This window comes from Odontesthes bonariensis, chromosome 22, assembly GCF_027942865.1.
Source record: "Odontesthes bonariensis isolate fOdoBon6 chromosome 22, fOdoBon6.hap1, whole genome shotgun sequence".
Lineage (NCBI taxonomy): Eukaryota > Metazoa > Chordata > Actinopteri > Atheriniformes > Atherinopsidae > Odontesthes > Odontesthes bonariensis.
Window position 1 is genome coordinate 12,475,241 of NC_134527.1, and position 20,039 is coordinate 12,495,279.

General features: G+C 38.1%; 1 protein-coding gene and 1 long non-coding RNA gene across 3 annotated transcripts; both read right to left on the bottom strand.

Annotated features, from left to right (window-relative positions):
• Positions 1-2,034: 2,034 nt before the first annotated feature.
• Positions 2,035-4,239, bottom strand: LOC142372694 (uncharacterized). The gene is made up of 4 exons (XR_012768300.1): positions 4,162-4,239; positions 3,458-3,512; positions 2,258-2,356; positions 2,035-2,125 (listed from the first exon to the last, which is right to left on the bottom strand). It is a non-coding gene; the product is annotated as an uncharacterized LOC142372694 (long non-coding RNA).
• An 874-nt stretch (positions 4,240-5,113) lies between these two features.
• On the bottom strand, positions 5,114-19,821 carry fyb1b (FYN binding protein 1 b). Of its 2 annotated transcripts, XM_075455777.1 has the most exons (19): positions 19,655-19,821; positions 15,111-16,110; positions 12,182-12,314; positions 12,009-12,079; positions 11,570-11,592; positions 10,987-11,036; positions 10,055-10,181; positions 9,734-9,893; positions 9,453-9,573; positions 8,907-8,926; positions 8,739-8,811; positions 8,474-8,545; positions 7,971-8,011; positions 6,744-6,825; positions 6,517-6,616; positions 6,266-6,428; positions 6,122-6,155; positions 5,995-6,029; positions 5,114-5,891 (listed from the first exon to the last, which is right to left on the bottom strand). In XM_075455777.1, the coding sequence occupies exons 1-19, from the start codon at positions 19,655-19,657 to the stop codon at positions 5,869-5,871; spliced, it is 2,331 nt and encodes a 776-aa protein (XP_075311892.1). In that variant the 5' UTR covers positions 19,658-19,821; the 3' UTR covers positions 5,114-5,868. The 2 variants fall into 2 exon arrangements, with proteins under 2 accessions (XP_075311892.1, XP_075311893.1); XM_075455778.1 differs by lacking the exon at positions 8,474-8,545.
• Between the last annotated feature and the right edge of the window lie 218 nt (positions 19,822-20,039).

Here is a 20,039-nt window from a genome sequence, read left to right on the forward strand (position 1 = left end):
TTTTATATGTTTTCTTCCTTTTTTTCATAAAACGTTCTCCTTCAAGCATTACAGGACACAACTTGTAAATACCTTATGCAGTTAATGACGAATGGCACCCCTGTACAGAAACATTTTATCAGAATGAACACAAAGTTCTCTTTAATTGATCATTTTCTAGCCCCAGCCTAGACTGTACAATATGTTGGAAGTTCTATTTTTTTTTTCTTAAGCTGTACATTACTGTATGATTTAGTTTAGGTTCCACAAAACATAGATATAATCTAATTTAGTGTATCATTTTAATCATATTCCAAAAATGAATTAAATGTTCTCTCCTTCCAGTCATTTACTATTTACAAATGAGAGTTTGTTTACCTCAATGGGTAGATCTTCAATATGCCACACTTAGCACAGCAACTTACATCATACATGTTAATGCAGTGCAATAGACATGTAAGTTTACTGGCAGCAAAAGTCTGTAGATGCTTCTGATGCCTTTATTCTGTATATACTTTATGTGTGTATGAAAGTATCATAGGATACTTTACAAATGTAGTATTCCAAATGTCTTCTGAAATAAGCACAGGCTGTATTCAGGAAATCAGGTGGTTCCAGATAAAACTGATTGTTCTTGTTCTGATGTTAAATTCTTAATCATATGTCCTTGTCTATACTTCTGAAATGAAAGATGGACGCCAACATACGCGTACTTGAACAGTAGGACTAGCGAGTTCACTAAAATTGCTTCAAAGAATGAGCTGTGCATATAATAATATCCAACTGAAAACTTCTGTATTGAACTTATAGGTCAGCTACAAACAATCTCTAGGGATCAAGAGAGGAATTTACAACAATTATCTTTTTGTTGCAAGAAGAAACCCAAATAACTAGAGGGAACATAAAGAATGTACAGACTTAACAAATGATCAGGTTCAAGACCTGAACCCAGGACTGTGGTGCTGCGAGGCAGCAGCGCTAACCACTGAGCCGAAAGGCTTTTCTCATCACAATCCCTGGGCCACAGAGTGTTTGAGACAGCATTTCGGAGCGAGTCGGCTTTGTGTAATGACTTGTACATACTGCCTCACTTTATGTAAATATAAAGAAAATATTTTTCAAGAAATAGAGATGCTTATTTTTGATTTAGATATCTGCAAACACTGGCAAATATGTCAGCAAGTAATCTTATTCCCCATACTAACTGAATTACGAGTTTGTTATGCTTGCCTCAGTTTACAGATGTTAAAATGTTCCACATATGGAAACACAGCGAGGTATGGCTGTATCAAAGATGACTATGTATTAGGTGTTAACTAAGACGTTATGTGCTGTGGTTACTCCCAGAACATTTTAAAATAGACTTATTTTACGGTCAGTACTTTAATGCTTGCCTCGTCATGTGCTCTATGTGTACAATGATGACCCAAATAAAGCAAATGTATTTTTATGTGCTCGCTGTGTGACTCAATTCCTGCAATAATGAAGCCGAGACTCACCGAGGAATAAAACTATAGTGGAACTTGATTCTTGGAGTTTGACCAAGGTTTGATACTGACCCTTTACCAACAGAGGTAATTTACTTTTACAGACACATCTTAGTAAAACAGGGCGTGATGTAATCTATTTAGTGGTGGCATGCTGAAACACTACATGTGCCACAGACTTAACTAAAGTTAATGTAGTCGCTTGTATTATACTATAATGTAGAGTTTGTAATGAAGGTTGAATTATTACACAACACACAAGAGCATTTAGGGATAACTTCTGTCCACACAGCACTTTCTACTACAGGCCCCTGACCCTAATCCTGGGATTACTGCTAAAGTAGGTCGGGATTAAAACAATGCCTGGCTCATCTCCCACTGAAGGACACACACATACAGGGTGTCTGTTCCTTACTTGCTTTGCATGCAACAAATGAATGAATGAAACCCTGATAACACCCGTCAAGAGTAATATTGTTATGAGAAGGTTTTGGTTTTTTTTCTTAATGGCAACCTGCTTCCTGCTTCAGTGTATTCGCTTACCACATAAAACACAAGCACCCTGGAGTTATTACATGAAAAATATTTTGGTTTATTGACTTTGGGATACATCAGCACAGGTCCACAAGTTATTCATTTGAGGATGGTGTCGGAGTTTGCTGCAAACAGAGAAAAAGAGGGAAGGATGAGACACTTTATGGATGTAGTGTCAAAATATATGCCGTCATGGCGTTAAACAACAAAATCTTTGTTTAGGTGACCGACAGGAATTTAGGCCTCATTTTTACTACCTTCGGACAGTTGTTTGTAGATGCGCTCCTGCTCCTCACGGATCTTCTTCTCTGCTTCCTCAACCTTCCTCTCCTCCTCAGCAACTGGCTTCAGGTAATCTTAAATAAAAACAACACTGGCATTCATTGGTGTATTCCTATTAGTGCAAAAACATCCGTCCCACAGTCAGGGGGAGTAGTGCCGTACAAGCTCTTTAAAGTTGGATTACACTTGTGTATCACATTATCGAGATTTCTCACTGCACAGTTCCATATGACTTATACAATAGATCAGGTCTACATAAGCCACTCGGTTAAAGTTATTGCTGAATGTAACCGTTTTAAATTTTCCTGATATTATTTACCAAGCAAATTATTTTTCTATACAGCGATAAAGTGACAATGTTTGCCATTTCTTGGGCTTTAATAACTTAAATAAAGCATTTCTAATGAGTGTTCATGTAAGCATTGACAGAAATACTGGGATTCGAAACCTACAGAAGCTAAATGGAATTCAGCCATCATATTTTTTTCCATCAACACTTACTTTACTTCTCAAAGTCAAGGAAGGACTCTTAACTGCTGCCTTTTCGAGGACGTCACGTCATCGCCGACAGGACTGCTCTGATGTGCGGAACTCTGTGAAATTTCGAGGATGCTTATGTGCATCCTTGGTGTTCTCAAAATACCTACTGTCCTTTGCACATGCCACAGACAGAAGATATATCGATGTTGGTGCAATATACATTTAAATCTAGTTTATATTTGTTGTCACCATGAAATTGTCAACGTTGTAATCTGTAATGTGTGCATAAATTGCCAATATAAATGGGTATCAGCTACGAGCTATTCAACAGTTATGTGTCGGGTGTACCCAACAGTTGTGGGACCATTGCCAACCTGTTCCACTGTGTGTTTTTTGAAAATGAGGAATAATTCATTCCAAGGCTATGAAGGGCATGACTTGGAATAAGCCATCCTTCTGGAGAAGCATCCTTGACTTTCAGTAACATTTTCACCCTTTTTCTTTTGCACCATGTCAAAACATTTTCCATCAAACAATAATGAAAATCAACCTAACAAATATATAACAGAACATCACAGTTATTCTCAAAGTTTGAACAACAGCGTTCATCGAAGTTCGCTGATTTTTAACCGTTCAGCTTCAGGTTTGATCAATGACAGAAACACTGCCCGGCGCATGCGCACACGTGAACTTACTATATCTCTGTTTGCCGTAGAACACACCGAGCAGTAGAGCGGACCATCTGGCCGTCTGAAACGAACAACACCACGTTTTAGTCTACGAAACAATTATATTTAACCAGCTGTGTGTGAGCTGAGAAATGTCAGTAAGATCAACAATTGGAAAACTTTTTTTTCTCTCTCCTTTTTAATGGTGTTTTCACTGCTTCGAGAATTAACGTAAAGTTGAATAAATTTACATCCACGTCCTAATTGTCACATCTTGGTATAACTAGCTGAGACATGACAACTGTTCTGTTTCTGCAGCTTTGCATTACAGTGGCCACCTTGTCGTTTCCGTTTAACAAAATATGATACAACCTGAGAAAAACTAAGAGCGAAGTCCAGTCTTTCTCTGACCTTTCAAACACTCTAAAACACATTCGTTACTATTTGATAACACACTTTGCTGAGTGTAGCTCAACAACTAGCCCGTTATATTAGAGGTGCCGTTTGTATCAAACTACTGCGGAAGATTTTTCAGGTTTTTCGCTGTTTTGGAAAATAAATGTTCACCTGCGTCTCAATGTCATTGCTAGCAAACAGTCGCTAGCCGGCTAGAAGAGTTACCTTTAACGGTCACCTCGCAAACCTCTGTGTACTGAGAGGGAATCGGGTATATTTAAGACATTTTTCCTCTCACAAAATTGATCTTAAGGCACAATTATTTGTTTCGTTACCTTGATGAGCGGTGACACTGCGACTGGAGGAGCCATGATGGATGAAGACCAAGACTTCCGGTCGGAGCGGAAGTACTTTTTCCAGGTACGAGAAAAACACAGTTATATCTTCTTTATCCTTGAAATACCGCAGTTAGACAAAGACATACACTTTTCCAAAACAATGAATAAATAAAATAAAATGAAATACGAAAATAATTCTTTCTCAGCTTTCTTTCTTTCTTACTTTCTTCTTATAGCAAACAATTGTTTTCTCTCTGTCTGTGTCATTTGTTGTTAATATGAAAACACATATTAGTTTATAATATGATTAAAGTAATGTATTTGAGTTTCTGCATTATGCTTCGTATTGATTAACTTTTTTTCCCCCCAAACAATGTTACTCATTCGTGGTAGCAGAAAGCATTCATTTTCAAATTGTCTTCAATGTTTCTAGGACCTATTTACACCCATGAATTAATTAATTTGTAATTTGTCTCATTAGTTAAGTTGATATTTGTACCCCCAAACCTTGAGACTTGACATTATCAGTTCTGCCTCGTCCGAGCCAGGTTGGTGATATCACAGACACAAGTCTATATTAGTAACATTTGATAAGAAAACTGAACACTGTTACTAACTGTGATATTTGGTCTTGTGTTATTTCTTAGTTGCTGTCAGCAACAATAAGACTTGGGCAGGAATAAACTTGCTTTTGAGTATGGATACATGTGTTTATCATGGCTGCTCCACGTAACCTGCATTAGTTTTTGGAGTATCATGTGAGCACGTCCTCAGACATGAATGCTACGTGTTTGCGAGCTGCAATATATGTGGGTGACCGGTAGAAGCAGTGTAGGGCAAAACTTGACCAGATATAGGGTCATGGATTGGCTAACAGTGTTAGCAACAACATGATATAATTCTTCATCCACCTTCCAAAAACGATGATGTATTTAACCAAAGCGACACCTTAAAGAGCAAGAGGTCTCTCTTTATTATCTTCATAGAAGCTATGCTCTTACTTTTACAACAGAACAAACTCAGATGTGTGAGACATGTTTAAAAAGCATGTATTTTATAATTGTATATACAACATATCAGAGGCAGTTTGGCACTAAAACATGTTGGAACTAGAAGCGATGAAGAACTTCAGCTGGCATAGTAGTTAGCAGTTTATGTACATATAGTAAAAAGTTAAATCGGTGACACCAATAAAGAATAAAATGGCAAACAGTGTTGATTTTTTTTCTTATACTGTAGTTATTCTTGTAACATTGCAAAGTGTAGAAGGCTTTATTTAATTTAAATTAATTTAAAGGCAGTCCAAAAGAAGCTAAACTGAGAAGAACAAAGAAAAAATCAAATACTGTTATTCAAACAAATGTTTCCCATTTTGGTGAGGTGCTGCAAACAATATAACCATTTTATATCATTATATTCTAAGTGTTTTGTTGAGGCAACTGTTAAAATTAATTGCATTGTTCAAAGGACCTTAAGCTAGCCTGTCTCCAGATCTGTGAATGGCAAACGTACTTTAAAAAAAAAGAAAAAAAAAGCAATGCAGTTATTATTTCATAGATAATAATGGGAATATGGAATGGCAATTCAGTCTGATTATCAGGCTAACTTACAGCAACTCCCAGTATATATCATCAATAAACACAATAAATAAAGACATAATGAAAATTCTCAGGGTAAAACAAAAACACCAGTGCAGGGTGTGTCTCAGTCGTTGTCATAGATGCAGTCTGAAAAGAGAATAATGATTAAAAGGTATTCATTTTCCTAAAATCTGATTCTTTTCCACTGCGCAGAAATCTATTCATGAAATGACCGATTGACTCAACATACCATCCCCTCCAATATCATCGTAGATTTCTCCATCACTGTGGGAAAAACACAAGGATTACTACACTGTCAGAAGCACATTGTCAGCAGTCTTCCTTCATTTTTGTGTGTGAATGCTGGTGGTACTTACTCCATAACAATGTGGCTGGTTGAGACATAACCGACTGCAAAACACAGATTTTAGAGTTGGAACACGGACGTTTAAATTTTGTGGTGAAAAAAAACAAACTGTTAACTCATCAACCAAAAACAAGAAATTGCGGTAAATGCTCACATTTGCCGTCCTCATTCCGACAGATCAGTTTGTCATCCACAGCTTTAACCATGACGTCCAGTTTCTCCCCCGCTTTAACTGGCAGCTCCTTCCCACTCCACTTTTTATTAGTGAGCGAGGGCACGATGGTCACCTGGTACAGAACTTGTATCTCCCCTTCGTACTGAAACAGATTGAAAAAGACTTAAAGGTGTTCATGTGATAGAGGACAGAGATCAAAAGTGTGGTTAAAACACAAGAGAATTACAAACTTTAAACTTCTTCCTGAAGTCCTTCTCCTCCTTCTCAAACTTTTTCTGCTTCTTTGGGTCCATGTCATCAGTTTTGCTTTTGCCTCTCATACCTGGAAGGCTTGATGGGGCAAACCGATAAACAGAGGAAAAGCACTCATAACTTTAAAAAGACATTGAAATCGTGGATCTAAACAGCTTGTTAAAAATGTACTGGGTTATTTGTTTTAAGATTGATCCAGATATACCTGCTGAGGGGAGGAGGGGGAGGTGCATTTTGAGCGTCAACATCATCGTATATCTCCTCATCAATTGCTGCTCCAGGCTGATCTGTGTAACACAAAGTAAAAGCAGGTAAAGACAATTTAATCAGAACACAGGAAACAATATGTTTTCAGCTGTTAATAAAGATGCTATCTGTATATATTTGTCATATATTAGTCAATATTCAATAAGATATTTTAGAATAATGAAGAAAAAGTATAGGCGGAGACAACTTTTTTGAAATCCCTTCATCAGTGTGCATCAGTAAAATCATTTTTTTTTAAATTGGTGAAATTACGCACACTAACTACTGATCACATGAACCAGCTAAACGTAAAGATAGCTTTGCTGAACTAACGTTGGTGTCTTTGGTAACCCAAACAAGTTGGGATATTATATCGAGAGACGTTTGATGTGAGATTTGAACACTGGAATCACAACTTGGGTTTTTAATTTAGCTTTTGTGAATTTTTTAGCATTTGACGAGCACAAGTTACGGACAGCAGCAGTACAGTTAGGCCCAGCACAGAGTTAAAAACAGAAATAGAATATCCATTTTTCTACCCAAACCATGGTACAAAAAAATGTACATATTTAAGTGGTAGTTGGGGGTGTAAACAGCCAGTTTTACTACACTTCAGTGCAATCCAGTTTAGTTCACTTCACTTCACTTCACTTCAAATGCTATATGAATAGATTTCGCTTTCATTCATTCATTACATCAGAAGCCATCACTACAAATTTTACATAGAAAGTAAATGAGCTCAAGTCAAATTAAATTTGACCACTAACTTCTTTTTGGAACCAACCTCAAGTGGTCGTTTAAGGAACTGCAGTTCGTGGCACTGAAATTCACTTCACGTCTCAGAGTTTGTAACTTGGTTTTGTGTCTTTACTCCAAATAAGATACGTCACAGTTACTGCATCTATGAACTTGCCAACAGTGATTGACTGAAGGTAACATATTTGCTCTCGTTATATATATCTCAATTTAATGAAACCAAACTGTCCCTTAAAACTGAGATTTAAGCCATTGATTTCATTTCAATGACAATAATACATCACTGTGCCCACAGGTTGCAATGATAATCAGTAAAATGTCACATGAGAGGAATTATAAATCCATTTCATTGCAATATATAGGTAATTGCATTACATGCATTAGGTCTTGATAGATTAAAACCAAATGTTGTAGTCCGAGCGAATCTTACCTGAATTCCCGTTTGCGTTAAACTGGCTGGGTGGAGGCACTCTGGCACATTAAAAGAAAAAGAATGTTACTGTATCATCAATATAGTTTAGATGCTATTTAAAGTAGCCAAAATCAATATTTTTGAATAATGACATGATGTTTGAATTAGTAATTGTTCAAAAAAAGGTAACACAGCAAATAATGATTTGATTGTCAAACAGCAGTCACTTGCATGCAAATTAATCGTGAAGATTAGTACCCTTACAGGTAATCAAACATACACATGTTAACATGGCTGTTAGATTTCAGCCTGTCATTGAAATAATCAAACTGCAAGTTGTGATTGTTAAGTGTTATTCAGACAGAGGCCAAACTCTTGATCTGGTGCTGATCTATGACGGAAACATAGGAAGGTAACATAATTTCACAGGCGCTATCGAAAGGGAGATGATGGCTGAACGATTAGAGATTAGAAAACAGTGGACAGATCCGTGATCAGTCTTACTACTTAGTGTATTTTACACTTTAGTGCTGGCAGGGCGTCTGTTTCGGTCAAACATCCGCAGTAAGCCTCGAGGCTTCAGAGGCAAGGACCTGGGGTCGAAGGGACCAGAGAGCCAACCGGCGAAGAAAAAAATTGGCATTTCCTTTTCTGACACATTTTTCACTCTTTCCTGAGTAACATCTCCATTGAGTATAAGTACTCAGTGTTTGTTGTTTCTAAAAGAACTCAAGCATATTATACTGCACCACTCACTCTCTTGTAAATTACTAAATGAGTTCCCACCTGACTTCGAGGTTTGGGTCGAGAACATCATCATATATTTCTCCTTCCTCTCCTGGTAGTGGCGGTAGGACAACTAAAAGACCAACATAATTTATGTTATGACTCAAACAACCGATGTTAAGTGCAAAGAACAGGACTAAACTGGAATGTATTATCTTAAGATTTTACCTCCTGGCCCTTTCATAGCACTGCAAAAAGAGAAGAAAGACATGAAATATATTAGACAATTTTTCTTTAGTTTCCCATGAAGTGCCCCATGAGGTAAGAAATGCTTCCACCAGCTATCAGAGGTTTATTCTTCCCTGACTGAGTCTTTTGTTTCAACAGAAAAAAAAGTTTGTAAATGGACCAAAACGTTTTTTATAGAAAACTCAACTGGTCCTCTTGGTACTGTATGAATATTAGCTCTGATTTCTGCTGCTACTGAAGTGATCTTGTTTTTTTAGGAATAAGACCCCATCACCATTTAGTAGTCACAATGAAATTATATCAATAGCCAGGAGACTCAAAAACTCTAAGACTTCAGTGCTATTAACCACACCCGACTTTTATTCCTCAATTAAAAACTATGCCATTAACAAAGTTAAGTGACAAAGACACTGCTGAAACCAAGGATTCTATTTCACTGGTCTGGATCTTACAAAAGCAACTAGTCTGTGCAAGCAAGTGACTTAAAAAATAGATTTAGGCAAAAATAGCTGACATGTCTAGTACCTGTTATCAGGTTGGGCTACATCAATGTCATCATAGACCTCGGGGTCATACGCTCCCTGAGTGTGAGATATCTTCAGTGAGTTAAAGTCAATTTCCACCGAGGTGGTCTTCACGTAGCCAACTGGAAGAGAAAAATAGCATATGAGTGAGATTTACTGTCCCTGCTTGTCCCTATGCAGTCTTACTCCATGTCAACAAGAATAGAAATTTTAACAAACAAAAGAAAAGGAGGGGGGGCAAAACATGCTGAGCAAAAGCAAAGATACAGTAGTTGAACACACTTGATCCATCTTGTGTCCGTCCCAGCCATTTGCCCTCTGGGTTGCCCTGGACACGGATGATGTCTAGAGAGTCTCCTTGCTTCAGAGCCAGGTCGGTCTTGCTGCCTTTGCAATCCCCACGGGCCTTTCCTTGCTGAATGACCTGCAGGGGTCCAACCAACTAACATACACAGCCACATACAGTTAACATGATTAACATGGAAACATAAGGATATTGTTAGTCTTTTTATCTAAACCTCAGCAAAAAAATCCATCCATTTCCCATAGTGTTAAGATACTTGATTAAAGTATTCTGGCATCCTTCAAGTCTTTTTCACCCACTTTGAACTTCTTCCTGGCATCTTGTTCCTTCTTCTCACGTTCCTTCTGCTCCTTTTTCTCAGCCTCCAACCGTTTTTTCTCCTCCTTATCGTCTTTCTTCTTTTCTTGGCTTTTTTCAGCTTCATCCCTTTTGAGGCCAAGAACACACAGTTGGCAAAAGGCTGAAAAATTATGTAAAGTGATCCACATATGCATGCAAAATGAGGAGCTTACTGCAACACCATTAAGATAACAATATGTATTTTGTTTGTTATTTCCTTTTGACAGCCAAATAACTGTAAAATCCCTCAATACCTTTACAAAAATGTCCATGTTATGAATTTATTCAGGTTATTTTCTATTGATGGCAAGTAGAATATCTTTGTAAGATTATATGATGAAGATTCACCGATAGAGTTTGGAAAAATTAAAGACAATTAATGTTTAATCGAGTGCAAATATACAGTTGGAGACCTATTTGATCATGGCTACATACTTGATGGCCCTTAAAAAAGCTATTTAAAATTGAACGTGAACTATTTTTGTTAAAGCTGACATGCTTCCGCGTCCTTATTTTAATCATTTGAATTATGCCAGACACAGAAAGATAAATGAATAAATGAAAACTTGCAGTGTTGCAAAGCAACCACCAGAGAGTAGTGTTGGTAAAGTTTGACAGGCATGGGACTTAAAAGTAATACTTCTTACACATGCTCTCAAAATGAAGTCATAAATGCAAACATTAAGCGAGAAAGTTTTTTCAGCTTTGCATCTATGCTGGTCCAAACCCTGCAACGTTCCTGACTTCGCTTACTGAACAAAAGTCCCACATTTCAGTTCACCCACAAAATGAACTAACAAATGAGTATTAGAAATAAGTGTGAACTTGCTTGAAATAATAGACAGCAATTGCCAGGACACAGGTGATAGTTTAATATATAACATTCTCTCACCATCGCTCATCTAGCGGCTCATACATATCTCCTTCATCATCACTTTCCTCCTGGGCAAAAAAGACAGACAAGAAAACAGTAAGACCCACCGTGCCTTTACCTTAAATGTGCCCTCCAAACACCAACATGTGTGGGTTGTATACTCATGTCAAGGTTTATTTCGAACATATTGCTATATACTTTAGATCATATTCTTAATTCTTCACATAATGCTGATATCTTACATGATTAATTTCTTCTGGAGAAGATGAAGAACAAACTACTGTTGCTTCTTTACAGAGCACCCAAATACACTTTAATTCTGAGGTAATCTCCTTATCTGACTGAAGAGTCCCTCTAACTGTGTCCATATGTCACTAAAGTATATACCTACAAAATTTCTTTATACTTTAATTCATTATCATTTCATTCTTATTTTCTATATTTACTTATTTGTTGCTCTGAACTATATGATTTCACTTCATCGTGCTGCAGTGTCTCTTCGCCAGTAGAAATGTGTCTTTCTGGTCTGCCCACATCTGCACATAACCCTGCATGCAAAGCTGTGTTTATGTAAGAGCAGATCATTCTGCATGTGTCTCACCTTTGCCCTCTGACTCGGGTGGCCTGCAAAACAGAAACAGTAAAACAAGATTACAAGAGAATTTCATCCCTGTGAATAAAACGCCACTATTGTGATCCATTGTGTCTGATGTCTGTCTGACAGTGTGTTGTCTGAACAGTTTATCTGCAGAAGTTCATACTGTTCTTTTCTAAACTAAATAAGGCTGTCATTGCAATTATCCAAAGAGGCTGACTGAGACAGATATCATCTGCATATAACTAGCCAAATGTGGGTAAAACAGGCTGTGCAAGTAGCACACGACAACTAATACCTTATAGTTCCTTTTATGAAAATATGTAACCATGTTACAAAGTTCAGCAGCACACAACCATTTTACGCCTTCCTGCGGTGTTAACTTGTCTTGCAACATGGCAGCTGCGAAATATGACATTTAATTAAACAGTGACCATTACTGAACCTGTAGATGGCGGCAGAGGCGGAGGAGCACTGCTCGGTTCATCAACATCATCATAAACATCTTGCTGGTTCCTGAGGAGCACAGTTAGGATGCAGCTGCTGTCAAGTGTAGTTCTACCCAGAAAACATGCATCACAGTGTAAACATTATTGTTAACACGCTTGCGTGGCATACATGAATCCAGGATGGCGTGGTGGCAGGCTGGGCAGCATGGCCTGAGAAGGTGCAGCTGGAGTCACATGGCTGCCATGGTTACTTGGGTGGGAGGTTGGAGGAGTTGGGATGATGGGTTTCCTAAAACCAGGAACTAGAGCAAAACAACATGGCTTTAAAGCAGAGTCTTACCAGTGCCCTATTGTGACTGTCGCACAAGTGGAGCACTACATATGTTGATAAATTAATAAACAGATAACTGTGGAAAGTGTGGAAAGTGACGCAGAAAACTACAGCACATTCAACTTTAAATGGCATTCGTCTTGTTTGTATGACGCCAATTCCAAACAGGTCGGGAAGCTGTGTAAAATGTAAATTTAGAAAGAAATATTGAAAGTGAGTGATTTTACTATTTTATCATAAATCTAAGCTCATCTTGAATTTAGTGGCAGTCGGACATCTTAACAAATTGGGACAGGGCCATGTTTACCACTGTTTAGCGCCACACTTCTTTGAACAACAGTCTGTAAACATCTGGGAACTGAGGAGACCAATTGCTGTACAGTATGTCTCATACAAGACTCGGCTACTCAACAGTCCCGGATCTTCTTTGTCGTATTTCGTGTTTCACGGTCAAATGCTTTCAGATGGGGAAAGCTCTGGACTGCAGGCAAGCCAGTCCAGCACCCAAACTCTGTTGTAGTATGTTGTTTTTCTGTTGTAGTAGATGCAGTATTTGCTTTAGGATTGTCTGGCTCAAATACGCATTTTCGATGGTGAGTGTATGGGCATATGTTGTTCTTGAACAACAGATATTAGAGACTCTGCCACTCTAAGTTGCTATTTTTATTCCCAATCATGTTACTGACCTGTCACCAGTTAACCTAATCGGTTCTGCACAACAGTTTCTGCACATTACACAGAGTTGAAATGTTTTGGAGCTGCTGCTGTAACATCACGGTAACATCAAGGTAACATCAAGGTGAAAAGTAACTGAGTCGTAAAAAGTTCAGAGTTTCCCCCTGAAAGTGAAACTCTTTCAGTGCAGGTAAATATATTTTTGAATGATACCTGGGTAAATGTACTTTATTCCATTGTAAATAGAGGGGTGGGTGTCAAACTTGAATAACATTTAACGTCAGCTAAGTTTATTCATCAGTTCTGCAATTTTTTTTTTCACTACTGCAGAAATAGTCACAGCATGAAAAGCTCAGGAGTATCGAAGTAATAACGGCATCTGTGCATTTCCTTATCTGTGATGTAGATGTCCTTATCTGACATCTACCACAATGTGAAAAGTTCCATTACAAAAAAAAATAATTAAAAAAAAAAAAAGCTCTGAAATGGTTAAATATATATATCTCTATCTCATCCAACACTCATGCTTCACTAATGAGTATAAATACATGCTGACCAGGTATGTATTTCGAAACAGCCTCGCATTTGAAACTATCCCTTTTTGCTGGGACGTACTTCCTCATGTGGTGAAATATGTTCAGTTGTCAGAACAGCAGCCAAGGGGGGAGGAGATAGAAGAAACAGGACAGGGAACTTGGTCAGGGTAAATAGAGGAACCAAGTATGTTTCTGTAACTTCTGTCTCTTATCTTCAGCTTTGAAAAACATCAGCACTTTTTAAACTTAAACAAACTCTGGACAGTGTCTGCAAACATTCTTTCGATACTGCTAAGATAGACTGAAAACAGGCAGTATTTAATATTGAAACAGTATTTTTGTGTGTGTTACTCATTTGTCAAACAACCCAAACTGTACCTCAACCGCTGCATGCTAATAATCGGTAACTAAAACAGTCTTGTGAAGCAAGTCCTTCTTCGCACTCCTCAAATGCTCTAACTTAAACATCACAACTTTGAACTGCTCGTGACATAGAGGAAATGAACTTGAGAAAGCTAAATTAAAAGAACACCTTCAGAAAGTCACAAGACTGACAAACTGTGAACCGCTGCGGCACTTTGGGTAAGAAAAGAGTATGAAAATGCAGCCAAATAACCAAAGTATTCATGTACTCCCTGCTTGCTGTCAGACATCTACCACCAGAATCTCCCCTTTTCTTTTCCAGCTCTATTTAAGACATTTGTTCCACACACCATCTTGGTTGTGAGTTAGGTAACAATTCTCTGGTTGATAAGGCCAGCACACATGTATATTGCCACAGCTGTTTGGAGAAGTGAACACGAATATATGAAAATTATTTATCCTACCTAACCCCAGTTTGTAAGAATGCAAAATGTTTATCTCTGATAACTAGGTTGCATTACAAATGCTAAAAGCTGTAAAAGTCTCAGATAAGATGGCATGGCAGAATATGTTACTTATACAGCAAATTCTAGGTTTTAGGTCAGAACCTAAATTAGTGTTGAGATCTTATCGTTGTATTTGTGTTTAGACTCTTCAATATGGAAATGTGCTTGTGGCTAAATCTGTTACAATGCACCTCTTCTCCTGTCATATTAGTGTTTTTGTTCGTGGCCTATGAAAAATATCCACATGTAAAGCTACAAATGTGGATTAATTCAGGAAGAACGGGGTCTTCTGCATTATATGAATCAGCAATTTTGACTGAATTTCTTTCGTATTTGTTAAACTTCATGGACCAAAAACCCTTCACCAATTTATGTAACAATTTTGGCTTGGTATTTTTTACATTAGAACCTTCATCACACACTGGGTTGTGGAGGTGTTTTGATGCAATTAGGTGGTAAAATGAGCTTTTAACATGCTGTAATGCTTGCAGCTTGCAAAAGTAAAAGTAAGACCTTTCTACTGAATCTAAGTGAAAGATTCTCTCTTTAGTTAAGTGAGGCCATAAAATTTCTGTGACAGAATTTAGGTATAATCAATTTGGTCGTGCCAGCAAATAGTCAGTAGTTTTCTTAAGAATTTTTCTATGTTACACACAGTCACACACACAAAAATGTTATGCAACTCACCATCTTCAGGGGCTTCAGCACCTCTTTTAATGTTCTCCAGGTCAACTTTGGGGGGTCGGTTAGGTTTAGCAGGAGCAGGACCTAAAGCTAGACTGTTGGGGAGAGGGTTACGCTTTGGGCCTGAAGTAGCGTCGCCATTAATGCTGCTTGCCTGGGGAGAAACCTTTGAGGGCTTCTTTAAGCTTGGCTTTTTGCTATTAGGTGGTTTTGGAGGAGGAGTAATGGAGTTAGTAGCAGTCAGGGGTAATTTGTTAACCCCACCATTGTCTGTCTGCTCAGCTGTGTCCTTCTCCTTGTTGAACATAGTGTGAGCAGTCCTGAAGTTGGAGGTCGGCTTAAAAGCAGCGTTTACTACAGGTGGCGGTTTGTTTGCAGAGTCTGTGTTTGCTCCTGACTGTTCTTCATTCTGCTGCATTAATCTTAAAATGTTGCTGCTGGGCTTTTGCTGCAAACTAGGTGTTTTGGGTGGTGCGGAGCTGGGGTTTAATGCTGTACCCCCACCGCTGTCTTCTTTCACCCAACTGGGCCTGGAGTTAAGTGGTTTGGGAAAGGCAGGTTTGGAATCAGAAAGTGTGGCGGTGAGGGGCGGTTTGTTGAAAAGAGGCTTCTGTACAGGACCTTTGGCTTCAGAAGCAGTCGAAAGATTTGGCTTGAGGGGTGGTCGCTGTTTATTAACAAATACAGGTTTGTTGCTGATGTTGGAACCATCATTGATGTTGGCAAACCTGCTAGCCAGGGCTTTAGCTTTGTTTGGTTCATGTACATCTGTGTCACTCTTAGTGGATGGTGTGTTTTTCAGGAAGGATGGTTTCGGGGGGGTATTTATCGCACCGCCTGAGATGCTTTCCAAGACAGGCTTCTTCTGTACTGCTGGGCCAGTGGAGGTGGTGGGGTTCAGGGGTTGTTTGGTACGTCCACCTGCTGTGGAGGAAGTCTCATCCATGCTTGCCCCACTTGTTTGGAAGCGAGCCATGATTGCCCTAACATCAGCTTTGTTTTCCTGAAAAGATTGGAGCAGGATGAGAGGGATAGTTAATGACAAGAAAATGGTAATTAGAAAATGATCCGATTCAGCTGACACAATGAAGAAGCAAGTTGAAATTTGGGCTTGCTTTAGAACCTCAACAGGCAAAAACAAAAAACAAAACAAGTGGACTAAAGAGGAATAAAATATACAGAATAATTCAAATTCAAATAGGTTGCAAATCTGGCAAAAACACATTCTATTTCCTCTCACGACATCTTCTTCACTTTTTGCAAAATGTTTACCCAATTGGTGGGGTTCCTGCTTTCAGTTCAGTTACTAATTACGATTCAGTTAGTTTCTCTTGTATCTACAAGGCCATGAGTCAATCATGGCCAATTTGACACATGCCTAAATCAATTTGACACATGCCTTTGGCTTAGAAGGCATGTGGTTAAAACATGTTCAAAAATGTCACCAGGGCAATGACACTGAGCCCCAAATTCATATGTAGGTCAGCACCTTGCATGGCAGCCACTGATATGTGAATGTGTCTATGTAAAACACTCTGTGAACAGAATGAGTTGACCATGGTCATAATTGACATTGAAATTGTTCTATCTTAGCACTGAATAAACTCTGGCCAAAGAGTGTTTGAAGCAAGATTTGCAAATAAAAAGCTAAAAGTCCCGGCAGGGTGCTGTAGCTATTGAGTCTCCTATATTTCCATAATATAGGAAATGCGGCACATTGTGGGTAATTTAGTCTATAAAACTGAGAACTGGGAACCATATTCACATACAGTACAATGTAAACTTAACATGCATCTTTAATACAAAATCATTTACACAATGTTTTTCAAAACTTGAAATGAACTGTAACTATGTTGTTTAAAGAGGGATGCTTTTCATAAGAAAACCCAGAAAAGTTCTATCGCTGACCAGTTTATATTGGCTGATACAGGTTTTTAGTGCAGGTAACACCTATATAGATCGTTTTAGCACTTCTCAAACCACAGTTTGCACCAACTTCCTGGCTTGTCTTTATCATTACCACAATTGGGAGTTATAACTTTTCAAATATAATATTCCAAATAAGTAAGAATACTTTTGCCAAGTATTGACGGTTGAAAAGAACATGGTGAATATCTATATTACATCTTTCTTGAAATTAATTTAACTCTGGAAGCAACATTGGTTTATGGTTTGATGTGCTGTAAAGATTTGTCCTGTGTTTACATTGACTGGAAATCTAAAGGAAGGGGTCTATGGTTCTCCTTTGGCTATGACATGCATGATTAGCCATTTAAATGGCTCAAATATGATAGTTTCAATGAGTGTGCTAAAAAACCATGCATGACTAACCATTGGTTGCATCCAAATTGTGCAAAAGGTTGACAGTTTGGTTCAGTGTTAGTTATCGAGCAGGTTCACAGAGTGTCATAATGTGGCGGCAGCCACACCTATTGTAATGAGGCTGGTTTGACTGGAGTCAGGACACCATACCGGGAAATGGAGATAAGAGCATGAGGACACAGTTACACCTATTCCAACCACACAGCAGTGAAAACAAGGGAACATTTCAGAATAGAAAGTTCCAACGTGCAGTGCAAAACTAAACAGGAAATTAAAAGCCCATGAACATCAGCCAGAGTGTTCGAGTTCAGTCTTTGAATATTGACATTTAAACAAATTCACACAGTTGCAGGTAAAGAAAGGGAGCTGTTTGGAAGTGTAATTCCGATGTAAAAACAGCTTATGCCCAGTTTTACTGTATGAGCTGCTTTCACATAGTTAGCTTCAAAATCACTATGAATAAGATGGATCTCAAGATTTGAGATGCTAATGCTTGAGTAGCCCTTTCTTAACAAGATTAACCATACTTACTTTAAGCTTTTAAAATGGTCTAGAGGAAGTATTTTTTTGGTATTTTCACTTTCAATAGGTTGTAGTCCACAAAGTGCCCCTATGCCAGAAGCTGTTGGCTAACGGATTAAAGTTAAATATATAAAAAATGATTTTTCTAGAACCAACGTAATGATTTCTTATCAAATCAACCAAGTCATTTACAGCCGAAATACAACCATAGAAATATTACTGTACTTTAGTCCTCAGGCACTTTTTGACACAATTTTGATTTCCCTTGAGAAAACATGAGAAAAAACTTAATGTAGTATTAAAGTACAGCTAAATACAGCATGCTATGCTGTATTGGCAGTGCTGTCGGTCCAGACCTTTTGTTTCTGCAAAATAGAAACAATCCTGATAACCACTGATTAATTCCTCTTAAATATACATTTTTGGTTCTATCCTGTAGGCATTGTGTTCAATTTGGCTAAAAGCACAGCTTCAGCTTGAGTTTTGAAGGTTTATATATTTGTGTTATTGAGAAGCTAATTATTTTATGGATTTTTTCTTAAACTATATTGTACCTGTACCAGACAAACCGGTCAACAGAGGCGGGGTATGTGTCGCATAAAAGGGTTTTAGGGGAAATGTCACTTCTGTGTCACTGCCAGTAACATCTCTTGTGAACAACAAACCTGAAATGTGGCAAAATGTTTATTCGGAGGGCAAGAAACAGAGGAATGTTCCTTATATTACTTCTGTTTTTCAACCACAATTAATTATAAATTACCCCATGTGTACCAAAAAAGTTGCAGTTGCTGCTTCTCTAAATATGCTTGCATGGCACTTGTAATTTTGTGAAAACCTGCAAGTCCTGTGAAATACTGGAAAGTCCTCACAGGATGTAATGCAGCTCAATAGAACCTGCTCAGTCACCATTAGAAATGCCAAAAAACAGTCATTACCTACAACATGAACTTAGATAAAAATGCTCATGTTTATAATATAGCTCAGTTTATCCTTTTATTCAATCCGTTGTTTTAGTGCAGGGTTACGATATGAAAAATGATACAGTAGCAGAGAGAACCACAACACTGCGTTCCATGGGAAGACTTCATGTATTGGATGCTTTTTTTGTAGATGAACATAAGAGCCACATCTATGCAAGTCATTAGGAGAAGTTTATCTGAAGTCCATTTGTTGACTGTGCAATAAATGACACATAAAAAAAGGAAATCTTCTGCATCAAACAAAGAGGAAGCACTATTTCTGTTTCCAGTGTGATTAAAAGTGAAGGCAAAGGCAGCTTTGCTCAATCTAGTTGACACAAAACCTTGAACCACCCTCCTAACTGTAAGTTTTTCTTATTCTACATGAAATGTGAAAAAAGCGACAAAAATACTCTGTTCATATGATAGAGAAGGAAATTAAGATGACATCACTTCTATAAAAAGTATTTCAGCATTACTAAAAGTCCATGTCATATTGAAAACACGGATGCTACTTGAGTACGAAAGGTTATTCTTTCTAATCATACATACAGTACCTTAACCAAACAAATGTCCAATTTAAATTAGTTTTTTGTAGCACATATTGTATACTCGGTTCTGAAAAATAACAATTCCAGTATTAGCTCCCTTGCACTGACTCATATCAAGCCCCCTCAGAGTGACTCTAAAGCCCAAAAGATGACTATTTTGAATATTTTTAGTCAGTTATTAAGTTGTACTCACCATCTTGAGGATGACTTCCTACACCGCCTCTGCTAAGCCTGAATGGTTGGTGGGTGAAGTGCTGGAGAGTTTGTTCAGTGTCACTGTGTGAGTTTCTGTTGCTGTCAAAGAGATAAAGGCACTGAGGTGCTGAGAGAGAGCGTGTGACAAAGAAAGAAATACTGAGCGGGTAAGTATACGTGCTAATCTGAGGGGGGGGGGTTTAAACTCCAGCTCTGGTGGTGACATCAGCATGCGTCTACAACAGACTACTTCCTCCATTAGTAGTATGTGTGTTTTGTGTGAATGTGAGTGTCACAGTTTCTGCTATCTGTGAGTTTTGATCTCATGGATTTGCCTATCTCCGGCAAACTCCCTGCAGTTTCCCTCTGTGCCTAATAACCGA

Coding starts and splice junctions, on each gene's coding strand:
- fyb1b (XM_075455777.1), bottom strand. Junction 8,927..9,452: donor GTAGCCCAACCTGATAACAG/GTACTAGACATG, acceptor CTCTTTTTGCAG/TGCTATGAAAGGGCCAGGAG. Junction 8,546..8,738: donor GACCCAAACCTCGAAGTCAG/GTGGGAACTCAT, acceptor CTTCGACCCCAG/GTCCTTGCCTCTGAAGCCTC.